This window comes from Anoplophora glabripennis, unplaced genomic scaffold, assembly GCF_000390285.2.
Source record: "Anoplophora glabripennis isolate ALB-LARVAE unplaced genomic scaffold, Agla_2.0 scaffold934, whole genome shotgun sequence".
Taxonomy (NCBI): domain Eukaryota; kingdom Metazoa; phylum Arthropoda; class Insecta; order Coleoptera; family Cerambycidae; genus Anoplophora; species Anoplophora glabripennis.
The window spans coordinates 51,301-75,547 of NW_019417012.1; the positions used below are offsets into that span (position 1 = coordinate 51,301).

A 24,247-nucleotide genomic window follows, 5' to 3' on the forward strand; every position below is an offset into this window, starting at 1 on the left:
AATAATTTGAGTTAGGAAAAAGATATTAAGATGCGGTTTGCGCAGGCTTATTGGTTGGTCATTTGTCTATTTTCTAGTCTAAAAAAAGTCATATCATCGCATTTAAATTTTTTGAGAAAATCCAATATTTTGGTTATAATATCGAATAACGCCCTCTATCGGCGGCCGTGTAGGTCGCAACTGTCATGATTACGAGAAACCTAAAAGCCCAAGAAATGCTCTTTTCAATGATACCAAATTTATCCAAATCCATTAAGCCGTTTCGAAGTTACAGGCATTTATTTCAAACAACATTCAAATACCCCCCACCACTTTATTTCGAAAGATAGAGAAAAATTGTTTTTACAAAAAATGTTCGACTTTAAGTTAACATTAAAACGCAAATACTTTTTTGTTACATTCATTGGGGAAAATCGTGAGAAACGTAACTTTATGTAATTCAATATGGTGGAAACGCCCACTGGCGGCCATCTTGGAAACTTGAAAATAATTTCCAGCATTTTCCCTTGCCCACTTTACCTATAAGACTTTTTACCGTAGCTCTCTACGATCACTAGTTTCTGAGATACAGCCGCTTACCTCGCTTATTTGCCCACCCTGTACAGGCTGTTTGGAATAGTTTGTACAAAATTTAAGGAGGTGAAAGTAGAGCCAAAAATAGTAAAAAGAGTTTCTATAAACATTGGTCTTCCGGAGCACCGTTATTCAGATATGGCGCTCCGAAGGAGTCTTATCATTTGGATATTTTTAAAAATAACTTTCTTTCTGATTAAGATAATGGAATGAAAATTGTAGGTAATAATAATAAGGAACTATATAAGTTTCATTAAAATCGGTTATAAATAAGGATAGTTTTCTAACACCCTTAAGGAGGTTTGCCTAATTTGGAATTGACGAACAAATATTCATAAAAAAAATTAATATAAGCTTATTAATAAGAAAATCCTCAAAAAAAATTATGACTAGTTTGGATACCCAAGAGACGAGATATTAATAAAATAATTTTTCACGATTCAGTACAGTCTTACGAGAAAGCAGATTTTTTTGGTCTTTCCACTTAGAATGCGCAGCAATTGACAAACAGTTTTTACAGCAACTCGTATAAATAGGAAACCGATATCTAAGGAACCGTATGACAGCTCGTAGAAATCGATTAGGTACTTGTAAGATACATAATTTATAATAATTATCCTTCAAACTGCTGTTGTTGATTAACTTAACGTCCATGTGCGTGATAGCGGCAACGCCGCGGTTCTCGACGTAGCGTATTATTTGAAATTCGCAGGTGTGACATATGGTGTATATTTCAAGCATCCAGGCATCCAAACAAAGCCAGCCAAGTGCAACGTTGCCAAATCTAAAGGCTTATCTACTTTAGTCACTAGCTCTCGTTAGACTTTTAGACGTACCTCCGTACTCGATAAACCTCAACAGAAATTTTTCGAATTTTGTTTTCCTTTGAATTATCAATCAAATAATATTAATTTTTAATGAATTTGACTTTTTTGAAGAAAAAATTTCCCTATTTTTTTGGATTTCTGCTTAGTTTAGTCAGAAATAATTATTTTTTAAATAATGTATGGCTTAGAACAGTAACTTTTTTTAACATTTTCACACAGTAGGCACCTTTCATGGTGACAATTTCGTTGTAATGATACTAATAATTGTCACTTTCGCGTGCTATCATTTTAATTCTTACGTTTCTTAGTTGTGATCTTTGTGCTTGACTTTGCATTTCACTCGATTTCTATTAAGAAGTTAGAAAACTATCCTTATTTATAACCGATTTTGATGAAACTTATGATAGTTAAAGACCCTTGCCTTATGGTATGATTATTACCTCGATTATTACCTACAATTTGCATTCCATTATTTTAATCAGAAAGTTATTTTAAAAAATATCCTCCTTTAGAGGGCCATATCTCAGTAACGGTGCTCCGGAGGACCAATGTTTATAAGAACTTTTTTTACTACTTTTGGCTCTATTTTCACTTCCTTAAATGTTGTACCAACTTTTCCAAACACGCTGTATATTACGTATAACATAAATATTATTAATTCAATTCAATAATATGAATTCTAAATAAAAAGTGTTAAATTTGTACATTTTAAGAATTCTGTAACGAAAAAACAATGTCTACGGATGTCAGTAGATATCCAGGTATGTCCGCGTTTTACAAAGAAAGAAAACGTACGGCAATTATTTCATACTTGACCCTTAACATCTTCACTTGTACACATTGAGTTATATAGGGCATGAATTTTGGTTATTTTTAGCTCAATCTGTGCCAGTTTGATTAGAATAATACATATTTATTTTGTCACTGATCTGATCACACTAACATTTATATTTTTCCAGGGTGAAAAAAGTTCAATCTTTGTTAAAACAAATAATGCCGATAGAGATGGAACCAAAGGCCCTCCGCTATTGGATTGTTTTATATCAGCGGTAAGTTTCATTTTTAATGGTACGCAGAAATCGATACTACTAACATTCTCACTTTAATAATTAAAGAACTATCTACATAAATATATGAATGAATTGGAAGCGAAGAGTTTATGCATGAGATCAACGCAATTATACCATTCCATTCTATACAATATTGAAAAAAACTTAATACGTTATAAGTTATTTTAATAACGGAACTCAACTCAGTGTATAATATTAAAATAATTATTAAAAAATTTTAGTTTTAGGTATAACCAAAATAGGTTTTCGTTTTTTATACCTCTTTTCTTCCTCTAAAAATAATCATAGTCGGGTAACTGTTACGTATACTAGAAACCTATTGTACCAAATTTCCTTTCTTTAGCACAATTTAATACACAACAGTTTACAAACTTTGACAATTTTGACACAATAACAAAACCTCTCTTCAAAAACTCTTTCTGCACACTAGCGCGGCCGTTTATACAGGGTAATTCATAACTTATCCGAAAAAAATTGAGAATAGATGCGTTATGAAAAATGGAGTCAATATAGTAAAAAAAAATTTTTTAGTTCCTTATAGAAAAAAAGATCCGAGAAAAAAGATTATTGAAGTTGTAGTATTTAAATCACTTACATCGCTGGGCTACTGCAGTCGCCCTCTCTCCACGTGGCCCCAGGCGATTCCGAATGCTGAAATCCGATGATAGTATAACGTTTTTACGATAGTGTTTACATTAGTTTTTCAAGTGTCAAAAATGGCTTACGTGTATAGCAACTCGGAGTTGATAGATATCGTTTTAATTTATGGTGAAGCAAGACAACATTTGTGTTATTTCGTAGAAACTGGGTACGACGGGCTCAAATGTGTTTACACGTCGGTGGACAAAATTTTGAACAGTTGTAACATCAGGTATGTCAAATTATTTAAGTAGCTATAAAATTATTAACATATAAAAACTATTCAGGTGGAAAACAAAACAGAGATATATTTTTTGCAATAGAAAAGAATTTTATGAAAGTAAAGGAAACTAATGAGTTATAAAAATACCTATTTAAGCTGCCCCCTTCGTTTAAATATTTGGTTTTTAAATTTTTTATAAAATTAATAAAAAGAGCAAGGAGTAATAAATTATGTACTCAGGTCAGCATCACAGCTTTATCAGTAGTAAATTTGCCCAACAACGTGGCACTCAACACATGTTATTTCAAGTGCCTGTGGTCATACGGAAAGTTAAATAACGAACAATACTTTCTTTTATTAAAAAACATAAACAATAATGTAATTCAGTATATGCATACTTGTATATGTATAAAAACGTTTAAAATAAATATTAATAAACATAAAGTAATAAGTATTAAACAGTGCACAAACACACTTATAAAAAACTGGCGAAAACCAAAAGACTCAATTTATGTTTGATTTAATCTTCATAATGATTGTATGTAACCTACTATTTAATAACGTGAATAATAAAATATTTCACTTCTACTGGAATAAATACAACCCCGAGTAGAAATTACCGTGAAGGACCAGCTTGGAAGTAGATTATTTAATTATGCAAATATTACATCAGTAGATATCGAACGATCGTTCTCTTCAGATTAAGATATTTTATTATCACCGCGAATAAGTTTCGCTGAAACAATGTAGAAACATACCTGATGATGCGATCTATAACAATTTACGTGTTTCACAATAATACAATGACATAAATGGTCCTTTCGTGCGCGGTCAATTATGACAGCTCTAATAATAACAATAGCGGCAAAGACAGTTGAATTTGCTTATATAAAATAGCTGTTATAAAATTTTATTTAATTTTTTCTTTAGGAAAGAAATTCTTTCAATTTTTGTCCGTTCATTTTTTATTACACTTTGTCGGTATACGACTGCATGCTTTGCCTTGCGCAAGGTCCCATGCAGAAGTATACTTTAAACCATTTTCGAGCTGCCCTTTTTGATTTTTTTTTACAAAATTGTATTTGTGAGACTTCCCTGTATATTCAAAAATTTTTTTTCGGATAAGTTCTGAATCACATAACTGCTGGTGTAGTTCGCGCTGTAAGTCTAGGGAAATTATTTTTTTTTAATTACAAATATTTATGGAGATATTTTTTTTAAGTTTATTACTACACAATAGCCTAGAGTGCCTAGACTATTATTATTTTAATTCAGAACAAATATTATCTTCATACTGAGTAGCTTATTAGCCCATTTTATTCTACTACAAAACTATAAGTATGAATTTGTAGTAGGTAACTGTTTCAGTGGTTTTTTCTTTCAGTGTGAACTGATCCTAAAAATTTTTATATCACTGAATTCAAAAACTATACCCAAACTAAGCCAATAATAACACAATAACCTTGTGTATTTTTAATTTCGTAATGTCAATTATGTCATGTGATTATTATCTGCATAATGTGAAATATTCGCGTAAATAATGATGATATGCCCAAAAAACGATTTATGATTTATTATTATCTATAGGGTGTTAATGAACTTATGTCAAATAGTTTTGTCCGGTATGTCAAAATGAGGTAATCACACGGATTGTGTTGAGTAAAATGTAATTTTAAAATCTGACGTACTTCAACATTGCAAGCAGTCACCTTTTGAGAATATGTATCCACCATTTGCTTGCACACAAGCTTCAGCGCGACGTATCCAATTCGCTCGCACGCGTTGCAACATTGCCACGTCCTCTCGAATCGGCAATCTTCGGAAATACGATGTCGCAGTTGGTCGATGCTACGAACATCTGTGGAATATACAACACTTTTTACATATCCCCACAAAAAGAAGTCTAAAGGGGGGAGGTCACCGGCTCACATATTCATTGAAACTATTGCTGAAAGGCACTGTGACGTATTTCGTATGTATTTTCGATAGTCCAGTGGTGTTGTGGACGTTATGTACACCATTTCGACTTTCGATTTCTTGCATGTTCCTGAAGCAACCACTCGCAAAAACCTCGACGTAGTGAAAAATCCTCAGGAGTAAGCGCTTGAACACGTTGAATATGAAATGGGTAGAATTGAGCTTCTCGTAATGTCTGCCACATAACAGGATGCGAAATATTTCTGGTGCTACGATGCGGATCGTCTTTGACGAGATCTAAAATCATCTCCTCGACATTTAAGATTCTTAGTGGTCGTCCTGAACCACTGTCGCGACTTCAACGCGATTGTACTTCACCGGTGTCCAAAACTCTTTGCGCTCCAGCAACAAATGTTCGCGGTGCGGGGGCACGTCGTTCAGGATATCTTGCACAGTACACTTGACAAGCTCTATGGGCATTTTCGTTTGCTTCGCCACGAGTGATAATATTCGCGATTGCTAAATAAATGCCATTTTCAAAAGAAAACTTGGAAATACGGCTATTACTACTACTACCACTCTCGAAAAACAGCACAGCAATCACTACAACAATGTATTACAAACTGATTTTCAAATACAGTCCTGCTTCATAAGAAACCTACAAACTCGTAAAAAGTGTACAGAATTTTTTGTAAGTATTCGCCGCGATAAAATACATGTATTTATGTAGTTCCAAAACAGTTTTAAATACAATTAGCTTTTATCTCTATGACCTTAAACTTCCAATACAAGTTTGTGACATCAGTTAACTCAGTTTTTGCCCCTTTTTCACCCATTTAAATTTTTGATATAAGTTCAGTAACACCCTGTATTTATGTGACTTGACCCGTTCTTGCACTAGTGTATAGTAAGAAATAAATGCTTTTATCTAATATGTCAGTTTCTGTTAACCCCGCAGATTCCATATTTGCACCATTAACTAATCCTAGTGGCACGAAGAGTCCTTTAATAAAGGTGTAATTTCATAGGTAAAAAACTATATCAGTAAAGAGGAAAAAAAACTCGGAAAAAACTATACCACAAATAAGGGGAAAATTTAGTTATACTATTAATAAATTACACTTGGGACAATAGTTAAAGGGTATAGAGCCGTCGGGTTGAGCCAGTCGAGTGGTGTAACATCTTAAAGGCTCCGAGAGCGGCAAATTTCAAATATTGTACGACTTGGGAATTATTTGTCAGAGTTTATATTCTTTTAGCACACCTTTAAGGCCTTAAGGAAAATCTAAAAATAAGTTATTAAATAAATTTGAATGAACCTGTTATGGGGCTTCGAGAAACAGAAGCTTTTTGTTGAAGAACTGCGGTTTTAGGCACGTAACTGATTCTTCGTCCAGCACATGCCCGGGTATTGGGTGAATGAATAGTATTTCTGGATTAGGAATTTCGGTTCATGACATATTAAATAAGCTTTTATCACGAACTTATTTGCTGTGTAGAGTGCGTAGATCTCGCTGTCCCCGGGCTATAAATTTGTGATTTAAACCGTCGAATGAAGAAGTTTAGCTGAGTTTTAGGTTTTAAAGTTTAGTTTTTAGTGATCATCCGATCCTGAAGGGCTGGAACAGTTGATTTGAATAACTAAAATTTCCAATTTTAGAAGTGACTATTGTCAATTTAAAGAAAACTGTATTTTATTTATTTTTGGGTGCCTAAATAAATACGTGCATCATTTAATGTCAAGTTGCAATTTATAAAAAAGTAAATAAAAATTAAGCTTTTTAAAAATGGCATTAGTATTCAAAAAACACATAATACTTGAAGGAAGTTGCGTGTTGCGCTATTTGAGAAATTTTTCTATTAGCATTGCTTATTATGCATAGTTATTTACTGACTAATTTATAATGCATTCAGCATCGGGTGTATAGACATTCGCATGAAAAAAGGTCAAGAGAATGTTGTGACGCAAATGAACGATTAATATGTCAATAAGGAGGACCGGCTCGTAATAAAATTGATGGTATACCTATTAAATGTTTTTAATTGTATTTTATGTACCTACTGCCTTTTTATTTTTTATTTCGCAGCAACTTTGAGTAGCTACTTATATTAATAAAATTTGATATTTTATTTTTGTAAATTTTTAAATATGTATGTAGATATACAGATGTATATTTAAATATGTATGTTCGCAAAAAGCTTGCAATTTATAGGAACAAATTTTTATAAATATGTTCCTACACGACACAGTATTCGCAATATCTACCATAAACCTTAATATATTTTTTCGAGCAATAAAAATATCTGAAAATAAGGTTGAACCATTCCATAAGCATAAACCATACTTCAACATAGACTCGATTAAACCATAATATATATTAAGTAGTTGTTCTTTAGTTAAAACAGATTTTATATTACGGATTAAATATGTAACATATAACTTAATTTAATATTCAATTATTCACAATGTAGTTTTCAATTTAGACCTTCGTCAATAACACTTCCCAAAAATTTAATAGCTTTATTACTAACCAAATTGTGCTCTCCAATTTTTAAATTCAATTACAAATTTCTGACGTTTGTGAAATTTTATATACTGAGTTTTCTCTACATTACAGTGTTGTTTGTTAACAGCATACCAGTTATTTAAAATATCTAGCAACCTATTGCATTTATATTCTACGTTATCAGAATTGGCTGAAAAAATAACATATTTATAGAAAGTAACTTTTCGGGTATTAAAGTATCCAATTCATAAAATAAACAATATCGAGCCCAAAACAGAACCTTGAGTAACTCCTATTTCAACTCGCCGAGTTAAAAATTTTGTTTAAGCCACCGTGTTCATCACAATGATGAGTCAAGCTAACATATTGTCTGCTATCTTTAAAAAAAGAGTAGATCCAGTCTAAAAATGTGCCCCTTATACCATATGCATATAATTTTATCAATAATTTATTCATGCAATCGAACGTACTCGTGAGGTTACAAAAAATACATACGGGATATTCCACATTTTCAATGCATTCAATTAATTTTTCATAAAATGCAAGTACAGCCGTATTTGTCGACCTACCAGGGCAAAACCATATAAGATACATTAACTAGATATTTCCCCCTATCTCCCTCCCAAATATCAATACTCCAGTCGGCACGATGTAAAAAATAGGCAATTTTGAATTAGACTATCCAAAAACAAGTTTTTTTGATAAAATTGAAATATCTCGAAGACCATTAGAGATAGATGTACGGAAGGTTGATAAAAGGCCCCCTAAAATTATGCACATAATCCAAATATGCAAAAATATACAGGGTGTCCCACTTAAAATAAGCAAATAGCAAGAAATAAGAGAAATAAATGACAAAATTGTTATCTACACATATTTTGGTGCAAGGATAATATTATTTTCATCTAGATAAAATAGATGAAAAATCAGTTTTACTAGACATATATAAAAAATACTTCGGATTAGATATCTCTAATAAGATAATAAAGACATTTAAATTTATTAGATAAATTGTAAACTAAAATTTAGTATGTCATTGATCTCCAGTTTCAGAGTAACTTCTGAAGAAGAGAGCGATATGTCTCGAAACGTCAAGATTTGTAAATCGAGGACGTGTCAACCAGCCCGGAAAATATTCAACTAATGTCATTGAAGTTACAATACTTTCGCATAACCGGAGATAGACTATAGAAACAGGATAGGTCAAACCACTAAAAAAAATAACGTTATCGTTTTCACCTTCTAAGGTCCTGCTGTGCTTGGTTAAAAACAATGTGTCATAATTTTAATTTCGAAAAGTTAAGTATGTCTTGGAAATTCATAAATATATTGTTCTCACTAATGTTATTCTATTTCTTTAGAAAGTACGTTACATTATTATTAAGAAAAGAAAACTGAATAAAAGTCTAATTCCAGTCTAGTGAATAGTTGCGAATAAAAAAGGAACAGTGTTGATCTAAGACTTTGAAATTCTGCACTCATGTCATATATACAGGATGTTCACATCATACAAATGGACCATTCTTCAAGAGCAGTTTTCTCAAATGAAAATAAACCGATATTACTTTGCTTCCCTAAAAAGTAATTGATCTTAAAGAAAACTGTTTTATTAAATTTTCAAAATTACTCGTCAGTTTAAAGATATGTCAATGAAAGTTTTGGAAAAAGAGTATTTGAATATGAATATGAGGTTTTTCTTTAACTAAAACATAAAAGTCGTTGAGATCACTCTAATAAAATAGTCTTGTTTGCCTTTTGGTACATTTTTGACTAATTTTGAGAAAATTTAGATGTTTATCAAAAATTCATATTCGGCAATCCCAAAAATTCTCCCTTTCATTCAAAAAAAAGAAACAATTACCTTAAAAAAATAAAATAACATTTTGTTGGAGGCGATCAACATTTTAAATAAGTAAAGTTGTACAAAAGTAACTTCTATCTAAATCAGCTTATTTTCACCCAAAGAAACCTTAAAGTATAATTAATTCCCTACATTCGACCTTGAACTGACCTTAACCCAGATATGATTGGGTCATACAGGATGCAGCAACCCCGAAAACATATAGATATATGGGTTTATTTTGTTGGCAATTGATTCTATAAATTTGACTTTGAAGTGACCTTCAACCAGAGCTAATCGGGTCAAACGACGCCGAATTCGGATTCAGCGATCACAACAACGTATAGATACATTGGCTTTGTTGACAATTGATTATCTACAATAATTTAGAAAATTTTGGCCATACTGAATTATGTATTTAGAGTTTTAGAAAGGCATTTTAGTATGTATTCTCATTTTTATCCCCGCATAGCTATTTAGTTTATGATGTAACTGAATATTAAAATAAAATGCCAGTTTAGGTTCGATAAATACCATAAATAATGTATCGTTAAGAAAATGTTCTTAATGAATATCTAATCAAAACTAAATTGTCATAAATCTTGATAGCTGGCGGGATGATTGTTGCTTGTATTCTTCTATTATTTAATTTGTCAAGTGAACAAGTAAATCTTGTTATATTTGATCGTTAATTTTCATAGATTAGTAAGATCCTCTGGAAAAAATCAGAGTAATTCTGCTAAATTCTATAAAAATAATTTTATGAATAATAAAATTAACTTAATTCAAATGGCAGTATCAGACATATTGAATATTTCGACTAACATTAATTAGAATAAGAAAAAAACCCAAATTAAAGAAAAAAACATTTTCAATTGACGTCGAATTACTAAGTTAATAAAAAATACATTGTACAAACATTGACTAATTTGTTTCTTTAACTACAGTACAGTTAAAGAAGTAAAAGAAGTTAATGTCCTCGAACAGTTTATTAAATTGAACAATAAGGCGGTAGTCATTAACAGTAATCGACTATGCCTGTACCTATGTAGTTTCAACCATCACCTTCATAGCAGACTATTAAGAATCATGACAATGTATAATTGATTTTATATAAATAAAGTAAAAACCTTTCACAACTGTAAAATGGTTGAAGATAGGTATAGGGAATGCTAATACAGGTGATGCAGTATTTAATTGTACATAAGAATATTTGCCTATATGTTCCTGTATTACTGTATCCTGTATATTACAACTAGAGATCGGAAATGTTAGGATGGCTGCAATGTGGTACAGGTTTAGCTGTAGGGTAGGCCGGGTTCTCTTTTATGTAATTTTATTTAAACAAAAAGTGACACAACCGTTGCTTTCTTATAACTGCACTCTTATGGAAAATATATACAGGGTGTCCCTGAAAAGTATGGACAACGCTTGACCACAGGTTCCTTAAATGAAAATAATTTGGTACACATATTTTTTTATATAAGGGCAATGTAAATGTAGAATTTGGTGAGAATCCATGTACAGGATGTTGTCTTTCTAGTGCCTGTGCACCACTGGCTATCCTGTAACTTTTTTGTACATACGCCAGTGACGCCAAAAGTTATATTTTTTAAAAATAAGCTCTATTTTATAAAATTTTTTGCCTCTTACAAAATTTTGATATCATTTATGGATTCCGAGTAAAATTGGCATTTTATATCAGTCTAGTACGTAGGTGCCATATATCAAAGAAACAAATTTATAACAGTAATTAAAAGGTTCTGTGTTAAGCTAATCATCTTTGCTTACTTTGTTTTTTAAAACATTCTTTACTATGGCTGTAGTTTACACTTTTGCTGAACAAACTGATATCTTACTAGTTTTGGGTTAATGTGAAAGAAATTGCCGTGCTAGTGTTCGAACATAATATTCTGATTCTGAAAGATTTCCTAATCGAAGAATTCCAAACCACAAAACATTTGCTAATGTGGATAGAGGGCTTCTGGAAATAGGATGTTTTCTACCTGTGACATTAAATAGTGGACAACAACTTACGGTTATAACTATTTAAATTTGGAAAGGGTCGAAGAAATTCCGCAAATAAGTATAACATAAAAGAGAGACATAATGAAGTTGTTTATTGTGACGAAAATCCACATGGAATCAGTAAAAGACGGTTCGAACATGAATTTAAAAGTAATGTTTAGGCTGGTATTATTGGTAGTTTTTTAATTGGTCTTGTTATATTACCTGCTACATTGAACGCAGAAAATTATTTAGAATTTTCCAAACGAGATTACCCTATTTGCTTGAAGAGTTACAGATAGCATTCTGAATTAGTTAATATGATTTTCATGCATGAGGGGTCCTCCCCATTTTGTCTTATAGATAAGGCAATATTTAGATGAGCGGTATCCTAACAGGTGGATAGATAGAGGAAATAATGCCCCATTAAAATGGCCGCCTCAATACTCGGACCTAAACCCATGTAATTATTTTCTTTGAGGAGCGTTGAAGACCAAAGTTTATAGCTTTCTAGTAACTACAGAAACATGGGAAAAAATAGTAAATTAAATTAATGTTATGAGAGTTAATGCGCAATTATTGGATAAAATTAATTTTAATAATGCCCGCGTTCAAGAACAGGGAGGTTAATTTGAACATTTACTGTAATACTATTTTAATGTGATTACAAACATTAATTTAGGTTTATTTAAAATGTTAATGTTGACTTTCTTATATTATTAGTTGATATTGTTTATTTAAAATACTAGTGTTGATTTTTTATTTTATTGATTGATAATACTAAGACTAAAAATGTGTAGTAGATTTTGTTTTTTAATGTGCAGTTTTTCATTATTATTCCCTGCTTTGATGCTGCAGTTATAAATAACTTTTTAGTAATCGGAGTTTTTGCCTACATTTAGTGAATAAAAAATGCCAGTTTTACTCGAAATCCATAAACGACATCAAACTTTTGTAAGAGACAAAAAATCTTCTAAAATAGTGCTTATTTTTACAAATTCTGGCGTCATTGACGTACACAAAAAAGTTACGGGATATTGCCCCTATATAAAAAAAATATGTGTACTAAATTTGAAGTTTCTAAGAAATATAATTTTCAAATTATTTGAAAAAAACTAGGATATCTGTTCTATATTTAGAAGACTATATCTCAGTAAGTGTGCACTTTTGTATTTAGGTAAGTTAGGCTAAATAGTCTTATTTTTATCCAAAGAATCTGTGATCAAGCGTTGTCCATTATTTTCAGAGACACCCTGTATGTAGATATTTGCATAGTAGTATGAAACAAAAAGGGGTAGTGTCTATTTTTCTACACTAAACGCTTTACATGGAACTTACCATAAAATATGTATCTATATAGGTATAGGACGTAATAATAAGTACCAGCAAAAGTTAACAAATAGTTTTTTACTCATAAGGAAAGCGATTGCAGAAAATAATTACGTATGTGTAAGTAATAACAATTGTCTAAGTGTTACGCGGTTAATCGTCTGCGGCGATCGGTAAATACCCATTTCAAAAACGAAAATGACCATTCAACATTTACACATCACAGGCGTCATTAGTATATGCAATTTTTACTAATGGTGGCGAAGCATCAACTACTTCACATTTTAGCAGTCCCACTTTTTCATCATTGTGTAATAATGTTTGCCTCTAATCTGAAGCTTCTCATCGATCAATTTATTCAATATTTATCTAGCGGCATAATGCCGACGGCATTATAATGCCTGCCCTGTCGGTCTGGCGTGCCGGTGAACAATCCAGGTTTTTTACTGAGGGACGTTAGCCGTACACACGGTCTGTAAAGAGACCGTCGCCGAATAAAACAATCAGCCAATAAAAAACAAATACGTTACCAAATACCTCAGTTTATATTCGTTCAACCGTCATCTCTTTCTAACTCATTGCATTTCCCATAAGAAAATAAGAGGCAAATTTAAAATTGTCACTTTTCTTGTACCACGCTCCTTTTAACATAAAATAATAAATTTAATCAGTTATGATTATGGTTAATTAACAGGTATTTTGAATCTAAAACCTTTATATACAAACTGAACCTTTACATTGGAATTTGGAAATAAAAGGATGAAATGTGAAATTGTCTTGAATACACATCACGATCGGTCACCATTTTTGACGTTTGGTTACATAATTAACCTAAAATTCGTGTTAATTTTATTACAGATATCTATTAATATCCATAAACTCTAATAAAATGAAGAGGGGAAGTGAATATATAAACAATTTAGACCTATCTTAATAAAAACTGTGTAAAGTTTTTATGATTTATTGTATCTGCTTTTTTAAATTACAAATAACTTACCAAAATACTTTATAATAGGCTGCAACATAATTTATTTTTGTACTTACCAACTACAGTTTTACAGTTGATGTTCCGAATTAAAAAAATCCTAAGTTTTTACAAGTAAACTACCTATACAGAAGTTTTTAGCTTTGAAGAAAGAGTTTTTTTCGGTGTTCGGAGTTAAATGGACTATTGAGGGATAAAAGGAAAGGACGAAGAGGAAAAGTTAATCGCACAGAACTTTTGACATAACATTTAATTTTAAGAAAAATTGTCAAGTTTACAAAAATATTAAAATCACATTTCGATAGGTACTTAAAATTTCCAATCGCTTGTCTAACAATCACATCAATTTGTTACACAACAATAACAGTAAATTTAAATAAATAACTAATTACTGCAAAATACCCAAACAACTATGAAAGATTTACTTAAATACTTGGAAAAATGCAAAATTACTAGTGAAGTCGCATGTAAACAAACATGAATACTAAAAGTTAGAAATCTTGTGACGTAGTATGAGATAAGCCACGCCCATAATTTCTGTCTATTACTCGACCGTCTTTTTTACGAACCGTGAGCCGTACATGCCATTGTCGTTTGAGCGTGTGTGAATAAGTTTGACGTTTTGCTTGATCAAGTGTATACCAAGTGTTTTTACGGCAGTCAGTAGCATTGTGTACTGTGAGCATAGAGCGGCACACGGCTTAGCCACAGATTTAGCCTATTCTACTACCTACTACAACGCGTATTGCCACTTACTATCATAATATAGATTACTTTTGTTTATTTATTTGATTGTCGTCACAAAGTTTCCGATATCTAATTACAATACGCTCAATTTTCTCTCTCTTTTTTTTTATTTTATTTTCTGAGAATGTTGGTCAATGTGGAAAACCAGTAACATAATAGTTAACCTTTCGTCTATTGTATCCTCATTTTCAGAACTTTACAAGTAAAATTGTAATATAAAATTTATTGTTGAAGCAGAATTATTATGAAGGTTAAGGAACTTTCCGTCCGTACTGTTAATATTACTCTTTCCATTTCAAAACGGGATGTAACGATTAGATTTAAGTGTAGGGAAAAGTTCGATGAAAATTTGTCTCATTTATTCTTTTGATAAAAAATGCACAGTTAGGAAAGTAAACTTATTAATACAGGGATGGCCAGAAGTATGGAATAAAATTCATATCTTTTGAATGAGTTAATTTTTTTTAAAACGCTGAAACACGTTAACTGATTTTGATTTTTTCCCATCTTTCGGTTATATAATAATTAATTTTTCTTCAACCCCCTAACCTCCCGCTTCCCCTACTTTTTTTTCAAATGGAAACATAAGGCATGAGGGGGGTCGTTGAAAAGCTTATAAAAAACTGAATCAAGCCATACCAAATAAACAAGTTTTATTTTTTCAATAGCAAGCTTTTTAGGGTTGTATAAAACACCTACTTAACAAGTGAAATAAAATTTAATTATCTTCAGTGTTATCCTCCATGAATTTGCACAAAATAAAATAAAGAATTTGAAACTGTACCTATCACTGCTAACGCAAAAAAGATATATTTTTATGTTGCGTTTTTTTGGTGCCACTTGCTTGCCAGGCTTTCTGATAAATTTTTCGCTTTAGTTGTAAATTAGAGTTTGAAACGTTACTATTGTGTCAAAATCAAGTTATTTACTGAATTGCAATGGTATTGTCGGAAAGGCAACGCATCGAAATCTTGATATTGCTTGGATGTGGAGACAAAATAAGAAGTCAGGCTGAAGTGCGCGATTTATTTAATGCGAAATATCCTGAAAACCAAATCTCTCAAGGGACAGTTAGTAAAATATTTCACAAATTTGAGGAACACGGTACAGTACAGACTTTGCCCAAAACTGGACGGGCACGTGCTTTGAATGAAGAAAAGAAATTAGACATTGCATTAGAACTTGTTGAAAATCCTCATACTTCAACCGTTTCATTGGCCCGCAATCACGATGCTTCTCGAACTGCAATTCGAATATTTCTGAAACAAGTGAAATACCACCCCTATAAGGTATGTCTTGTCCAAGAGCTTTTGGAAGACGATTATGATAGGCGATTAGAATTTTTTGATGAAATGATGAGACGGTGTGACGACAATAATGGTTATCAACGAGACGTACTTTTTTTGGATGAAGCTACGTTTTATTTAAATAGAGTGGTTAACAGGCACAACTATCGCTTTTGGTCCCAGGAAAATCCACACTGGACATGCGAATCCCATACGCAGCATCCACAGAAAGTTAATGTATGGGCAGGTATCATCAACAACAGAATCTTGGGTCCATTATTTTTTGAAGAAAATCTTACTGCCGCACGCTACCTGGATTTCCTAACATTTGACCTGATACCTGCTCTAGCTGTAATTTTCCCTCATGAAATTGATCCAGATATACCGAATGAAAGAATTTGGTTCCAACAAGATGGTGCTCCCCCACATTTTGGTATTGATGTTTGAACGAGTGTTCGAAGATACTTAGATGAAATGTTTCCAAATCGCTGGATTGGTAGACGGGGTACAGTTGAATGGCCGCCAAGATCCCCCGACTTAACACCCCTGGATTATTTTCTTTGGGGATATTTGAAAGAAAGAGTCTACCAGGACGGACCGGATAATATTGAGAATTTAAAGAACAAGATTAGGGCGGAGATGCATAATTTACCAGCTGAAGTCATTCAGAATGCTATGGACAGCTCTTACTATCGTCTTGGAGAATGGCAAATAGTGAATGGAGGACATTTTCAGCATTTGCGACATTGAGTTTATTTTTGTAAATTATCTAGTTGTTTCAATTTCTAAACGAAAAAAAACTTGCTATTGAAAAAATAAAACTTGTTTATTTGGTATAGCTGGATTCAGTTTTCTATAAGCTTTTCAACGACCCCCCTCATGCCTTATGTTTCCATTTGAAAAAAAAAGTAGGGGTAGCTGGGGGTTAGGGGGTTGAAGAAAAATGAATTATTATATAACCGAAAGATGGGAAAAAATCAAAATCAGTTACCTTGTTTCGGCGTTTTAAAAAAAATTAACTCATTCAAAAGATATGAATTTTATTCCGTACTTCTGGCCATCCCTGTATAGATAATACAATAGGGAGATACATCTGTATTTTAAACAACCTTATCGAATTTCTACTGTTTGGTGAATAAATAAAGGTACTATCGATTTATTTGTTGTCAGTAAAATTAGTATATAATGACCTCTGATAAGGGAGTAAGCTGATACTGACCATAAGCAGTCATGCATGCTGTGGTCTGTTTGTAGCAAAACAATTCAGTGCATTTGAAAAGAACAACACGAATGAAAAAGGTATGTAGCATCATATGAAAAGTAGTGTTTTTATATTTAGAGAATGTTAACATTGATAAGTGGTGAAACAGTTGAATATACATACCTTCAGATTTAGTAGATTTTGTGTTCCAAAAATTAAGGGTATGAATAAATTATTACAAATACAAATTAAAAATAATTATGATAAATGTAAGTAAGAATTGGTGTAAGCTAGATTAAAATGAAATGCTAATTAAAAATTTTTACTGAACTTGAACGTTTAATATGTTGCATTTTATAATATGTATTTCAAAAATATTTAAATATGTACTTCTAAATATTTTTATAAATTAGGAATAAGTATAGCTTTTCTTCATATTACATATTAAATTGAATGAAAAATTTTTTCGGCATTGTCTTCGGAAAAATATCAGGAAAAAAGTCTATCTATTACACTTTGGGGCTGAATTGAAACTGCATTGTGGGTGCATAAACTGCATCTTGGAGTGCATCAATTTTTCCGAATTTTCTAAAAATGGTAAAAATTTACTATAAGTTGTAGAAATTTGTATGCACGGGTTTTCGGGGTCGGAGATTCCGAATCTGACCCTGAAAAATATGCCCGACGGCCCTGGCCCCCCCCAGGGTGGCAAGGGGGATCCTTCTGTAAAACATCGAATAGCTGAGTAATTGCCTTCTAAATCCCCATTCGGTGGTTTTTGGGGTCCGGGATTTCGATTCTGGCACTGAAAAGTATGCCCGACGCCCTGGGGCTATCATAATCACAGGAATTTCCTAACCTCAAAAAACAGGTCAAAAATAGCAAAAATTCACGAAAAAGTGCTAAGAAAAATATACTTTTTTTTTCTATATTCAAATGTTCATTTATATGGTTGTTAACACCCTGTCAAACATGAATCCGCGGTCAGAATTGATGGTTCTTTTTCTAACCTAAAAAAACGGGTTAATTAAGGTCAGACATCACGAATTTTTTAAAAAATAACAGATTCGCGCCAAATTTGGCTTACGGGGGTTTTCGGGGTCACTGATCACGGATCCGAGATCAATTATGCAAAATTCAAGACGGCGGATCCAACATGGCTGACCAAATTTTCAGAAAATAACGCTATTCGATGTTTTACAGAAGCCCCCCCTGGGGGGCCCCAGGGGCGTCAGACATACTTTTCATTGTCAGAATCGGAATCCCAGACCCCAAAAACCCCCGAATGGAAATTTAGAAGGCAATTACTCAGCTATTAGATTTTTTACAGAAGGCCCCCCCCTTGATCCCCTGGGAGGCCCAGGGCCGTCGGACATATTTTTCAGATTCAGATTCGGAATTTTCGACCCCGAAAACCCGTGCACACAAATTTCTACAACTTTTAGTCAATTTTTACCATTTTTAGAAAATTCGAAAAAATTGATGCACTCCAAGATGCAGTTTATGCACCCGCAATGCAGTTTCGATCCAGCCCCAAACTGTAATAGATAGACTTTCTTCCTGATATTTTTCCGAAGACAATGCCGAAAACCGCAACTCGATCGGTTCATCAGAAAAAAATTTCTGATTTATTGTCTAACTTGCCTGGTCTACTAGCTTACAAATTTTACAAACGAATGACAGGGAAAGACAAAGAAATATGTTTGTTTTGTTGTAAAAATATAATTATGTACTAAGCCATAAGCAAATTGTCAACATGGTGTCATTAAATTTAGTAATCGTTCATTTTGTAGTACATAATGTTAAACTACTAAGTAATTTGTAAACATTTTTGTAGTCAATTAAAAAGTATATTACTTTTAATTCCTATAAACATAATTTCGTTTCATTAATTTTATTATACAAACGTATATTTTCTTTTCCAACATATTAAGTAGTACCTACACAGATAATATGTTGAAGCAAGAATATGCACTACGCATCAAAATTAATGCGTGATTTTCTCTTCGCGTACGGTTAATCTGATTTTGACAATAATTTTTTAATTATCGGTTTATGCGTCAGTAATACAGGGCGCAAGAAAAAGCAGTTCTTTTTATGAAATTCGTCCTGTATGACCAAAATAGCGAATGCATATTTATTTACTTTTTCATTCACATAATTTTCTTATGTTATTAACTGAAGTACACAGTTAAATTAAAATGCACCAGTTTTAACAATTGAAAATAGTGACAATATGGTGTCCAGTTTAGAAACCACCTCTCCTATCTATCCTCTTTGATAACACTGATTGTGAGAAACTCAGAGAAATATGAAACGACATTGGTCAAGAAAATAATGAGTTTCGAATATGAATGGTTAATATCAAGCCGTTGTTAGAATTATTTTTTTCTTTCTTTTTGCTTCCTTTTTCTTATTCTTCGATATCGATGAAAATCCGAGCATATTTTTCTAAGCAGTTATGCGAGAAGTCGTTTCGGAAAATCCGAGGAAGCTTCTTAAATTAGTGTTATCTTCACAGAAGAGAATTTATTTGATTTTAAATTATGGTGTATACGTAAATACATAGTGTATGTAACTAAATGCGTTCTTGTTCAAGACATTTTTTATCTGTGTATTTTCATAAACAAACGATATTAAAAATGAAGTAAATATATTAATATTCTGTAGATTAATCATAACTTTTTTTGCCAAATCATAATGTAGTTATAAGCATTTAAAATAATTGTTAAATTATTTACAGATGTCGGGAGCAACTAAAAAAGTCCAAAAGCTGTTTTATTTCTCGATACTGCTGTCTTTTCTTGCAGCGGACGCAACCAAAGTATGCAAAATGGATAATCGCAATACGACATTAACATTCTTATCTTTATCAGAATTCCAAGCAAGTACTTACAGCTTTGATCCAGATGACCAAACATTTAAGGGGAATATTGTTGACTTTAACTTCAAAAGTATAGATAGATTAGCAAGGAATTCATTTATCAGTTTTGGATCGGAAGGTATTATAAAAATTAGCTTGAACAACAAAGGCATAAGAACAATTGATAGTGGTGCATTTACTAGCTTATTTTGTCTCCATTATCTTGAACTCAGAAGTAATAACATTTCCAGCTTAACTAAAGAAGTATTTAGTGGTTTATACAATTTGCGGATGCTAGATCTAAGTGGAAACGCTCTCCGACGTATTTCCCAAAATGGAATGATTTTTAATTCACTGAACAAATTGAAAACTTTGAATTTATCCAAAAATAGTATAATTACTCTTAATGCGTTTGATTTTTTCAATTTGACTTCTTTAGAGGTATTGGATCTAAGCTTCAATAGAATAAGTATTATTCCAATAGGTTCATTTAATTCTCTACGTTCGTTGAAGGAATTGTTTTTAAATAATAATAAGTTGAGCTATATCGAACCAGAAAAATGGGGAAATTTGAAGAAATTTGATGACAATTTCGTTCTCGTTAATTTACAGAACTTGAACGTTAGTCGAAATTTCTTAAATTCCTTAAATGTCATCAATTTGAAAAGGAGTTTGCCAAACTTAAAGAAAATTGACATTAGTCTAAATGACTGGTACTGTTACGACTTAGAAATTATTAAACGTCAACTGGCAGATTCCAAAATCACTGTTCTGGATGGAAATTGCAGTACTTCTGAAGGCTACATACGTCCCACAACAGAATCTCCAACGTCTACTGCAAGTAACATTTCTCTCAGTACTATTAGTGCTCCAGAAAATAAGAATACAACAGATTATTTTAAAAAGGTGTTTATTCAAAATGATGAAGTGCTGTCTACAACTAATAAAGTATTGCAAAATGTTCGGAAGTTACAAACTCTTCTGGGCTTCCTGTGTGCAATAGTTGTGATACTTGTATTAGTAAATGTAGTTGTTAGGATTCGTATGTGTCAAAATTTATATAATAGAATGGCCGGTCGATTACATGCAGATGATGGAAATGATAGAGAGCGTTTGCTATTATTAAGACCTTAGATTTGTAATAAGTGCAATTAGTGTAACAAAGAATAGTTCTGTTATTCAGTTAGGAAAAAAATTCAAACAAAATTTGAAGGGAAAAGAACTATTATACAATTCGTTATAAATTTTTGCATATATTGGTATAAATAGTTTTACACTTGATTGCCACTTTATTTAGAAAAATCCTTAAATTTTGTAAGAAACTGTTAAAATTAAATAACTTTTATGAGTCGATAATCGAATTAATAATTTAGGGATCGTTGAATATGATTAACACAAAATAAAGGAGAAAATAAGTAATCAAAAGACTTAAAAATAAATTTATATGAACACACGTACCTATAACAGATTTATATTTTCAATAGCATTTGAAAAGTATTACAAATATTAACAGACCATATTTACCGAAAAGTTTAAGACACGCCTCTACCAAATGTAAAACTATTTATCCACCTTTTGTAGAATTTTAATGATGAATTCAGATATGTAAAAATATATGAATTGTTTGACACAGATCTGTACGTTGGAAATTTAATTTTATAGTATTGCTATTGATCACTGTTTTCTGGGACACTCTGTGTATGTACATTTACATACAACCTAATCCCCCGATTAGTTAACCAATGTATTGGGTTAATTATAATTAGTATAATTACAACTTGACAGAGGAGTGGTTAGTATTAACAATAAATAAATGTGAATTAAATTTTTATATCTGCATTATGACTGCTTCTTATATTATACATTTTTAAATAAAATTGAAGTGTATATGTATATTTACAAAGTATACGCAGTTTCATAATAATTACAGTGTTAAAATTAAAATTAAAATGTTTGTCAATGCATATTTAGTTGTTTTGTTTTGACAGTGAGTATTAATACCTACTAATTACATCAAACTCATTTTTATGCAATGGCATTTTTAATGTAATATCTACATAATGTATAATTGATTTATATTAGTATTATGGTTCCCAATAAACAATTTGCAAAATTTATACAAGACGTATTATTTAACATAAAAAACGTTGTTATTTCATATTTACTTTTCAAATCACGATACATATTGTCAAAATTGTCAGCATCACATAACTCTTTTAATTAATGTTATTTAATATCTAACAGTTTGGATTGCTCATATTTACAGTTGGTTTCTTTTATTCCCTCAGTTGCAACCAAAACTTTAAAATTAAGTGTGAATTATATTTTTTTATGAGAACAGAAACATGACTATACAGGCTTAAAATAATATCATTAGAGTTTCATTCCTGTGTCCATAGTTATTTCTAGGCTTCTCGAGTGCTCAAAATTCAAACAAATTCCCATCTATTTTTTTTTAGGATATTCATACAAATACACCTGACATGCTCTTTCACAGTTGCAGTTACAGATATAATAAATTCCCAAAATATTACGCTGATCTTCATATTCAACCTTTGCCAAAACGAAAATGTTTTTGAACATTTACTGAAATTTTTTAAAGAAGAAGTTGGCGTTTTGATTGCATTTTTAAGAATTAATTTGTCATAATAAAATTAAAATTGTAATGTTTTAATTTTGACGCAACAACTTATTAAGTTATGTATGACCAAGTGATGGTAATAGTTAATAATAATAAATGTTTTATTGTAACGTGTAGTGGTAATAGTTTAAATAACTAGATGAATTTCACAGGGTCTAACGGCACTTACAGTATACGATAATTCAATAAACAAAGAAATCTAAGTAAAAAACTTAGATAAATTTGGAACGAATACACTGAAGATGAATTTTTCGAGACAAAACGTCTGAATCTGGCTCGGGCTGAGGCAGTACAGTATTGGGGGTCATGAAGGCTTGCAAAAAATGTAATAAAATTTCTAGGGTCGTATTTAAAAAATTGAAGTTGATGATGGTCCTGGAGAGACAAAACGTTACATACAAAAATTGATTATGCCATTCGATAGACGGCAAAAAGTGGCCATGAGAAAGTGTTGTTCTTTTTTCAATATCACCCCAAACAAGGCTGAAACGAAACAAAAACGGATTTCCAAAATTTCGGTTTTTTCAAATATTTCGAAAACTAATCATGTTAGCCTTGATTTTTTAGAGGCATAATGTTGGTTCCCTGATTACGCAACTTTGCTCCCTTTGCCTACTTTGTAGCTAGCTCTTACCATTTCCGAGATTCCTGTAATGAGTAGCGAATTTGTAACAGCCTGTATATACAGGGTGATTAAAAAAACCGCTGACAGACTTCTAGGGTAAGTCATACATGAAAAATTAAGACCAAAAGTCTTAATAAACATAGGGTCGCAAATGCCTCCTTAACGAGATACAGGGCGTCAAAGTTTCTGTAAAATTAAAGCGTAAAAATGACAAAAAGAAGCTTATAATCTAGTTTACTTAACTCACTTGTATACATTGACATTAGTGACAGGCGATGTTTAATTGTATTTTGAATAGCACAAGCCTACTATGCGAAACTAAAATGAATGAAAATAAAATTGAATTCACAAATTTTCTACAAAGGTGTTTCTCTTAAAAATGGTTGCTTTAATCCAAATTTTGCAAGAGACCAATTCGATAGACAATTGAACACTTTACACGATAATAATTCCCTTTTGACAAAATTAGCAGTGGTGTAGAAAATATTTTTAAAAAAGTGTCACGTTGACGCCGTCTCTACGACACTGCTGCTCATACAATTTTGAGCAGTACATCAAACATTGGTCTTAAGGTGCTAACTACGCATAGCAAATTTGAAATAGAAATGTTCAGGCATTTTGGAATTATTGCAGACAATGTTTAATTTTACAGAAACTTTGACGCCCTGTATTTCGTTAAGGAGGCATTTGCGACCCTATGTTTATTAAAACTTTTCGTCTTAATTTTTTATGTATTATCTATCCTAGAAGTCTGTCAACGGTTTTTTGAATCACCCTGTATATTTTATCAGAAGTTTACTGAGTGGAATATGTAATTAATAGTTGCTGTTTTGCTCAATAAATAGCAGTAAAATAAATATTCACATTTTTTAACAGAAAACTTGTTAAGAACAGAAGTTCTACTAAAATGCTGCTGTTGTTACACAGACCTTGCAAACTCTAATTTTTTATGTGAAATATGAAGAAA

General features: G+C 31.7%; 1 protein-coding gene across 2 annotated transcripts in view; it reads left to right on the forward strand.

The window, feature by feature from the left end:
- The window catches only part of LOC108913959 (inositol-trisphosphate 3-kinase homolog), a 122,949-nt gene that overhangs the window by 16,288 nt on the left and 82,414 nt on the right, over positions 1-24,247 (forward strand). For both annotated transcript variants that reach the window (XM_018719623.1, XM_018719624.1), the window contains exon 2: positions 2,360-2,449. In XM_018719623.1, coding sequence (XP_018575139.1) covers positions 2,360-2,449 — 90 coding nt within the window. The remainder of the gene's footprint in view (positions 1-2,359; positions 2,450-24,247) is intronic.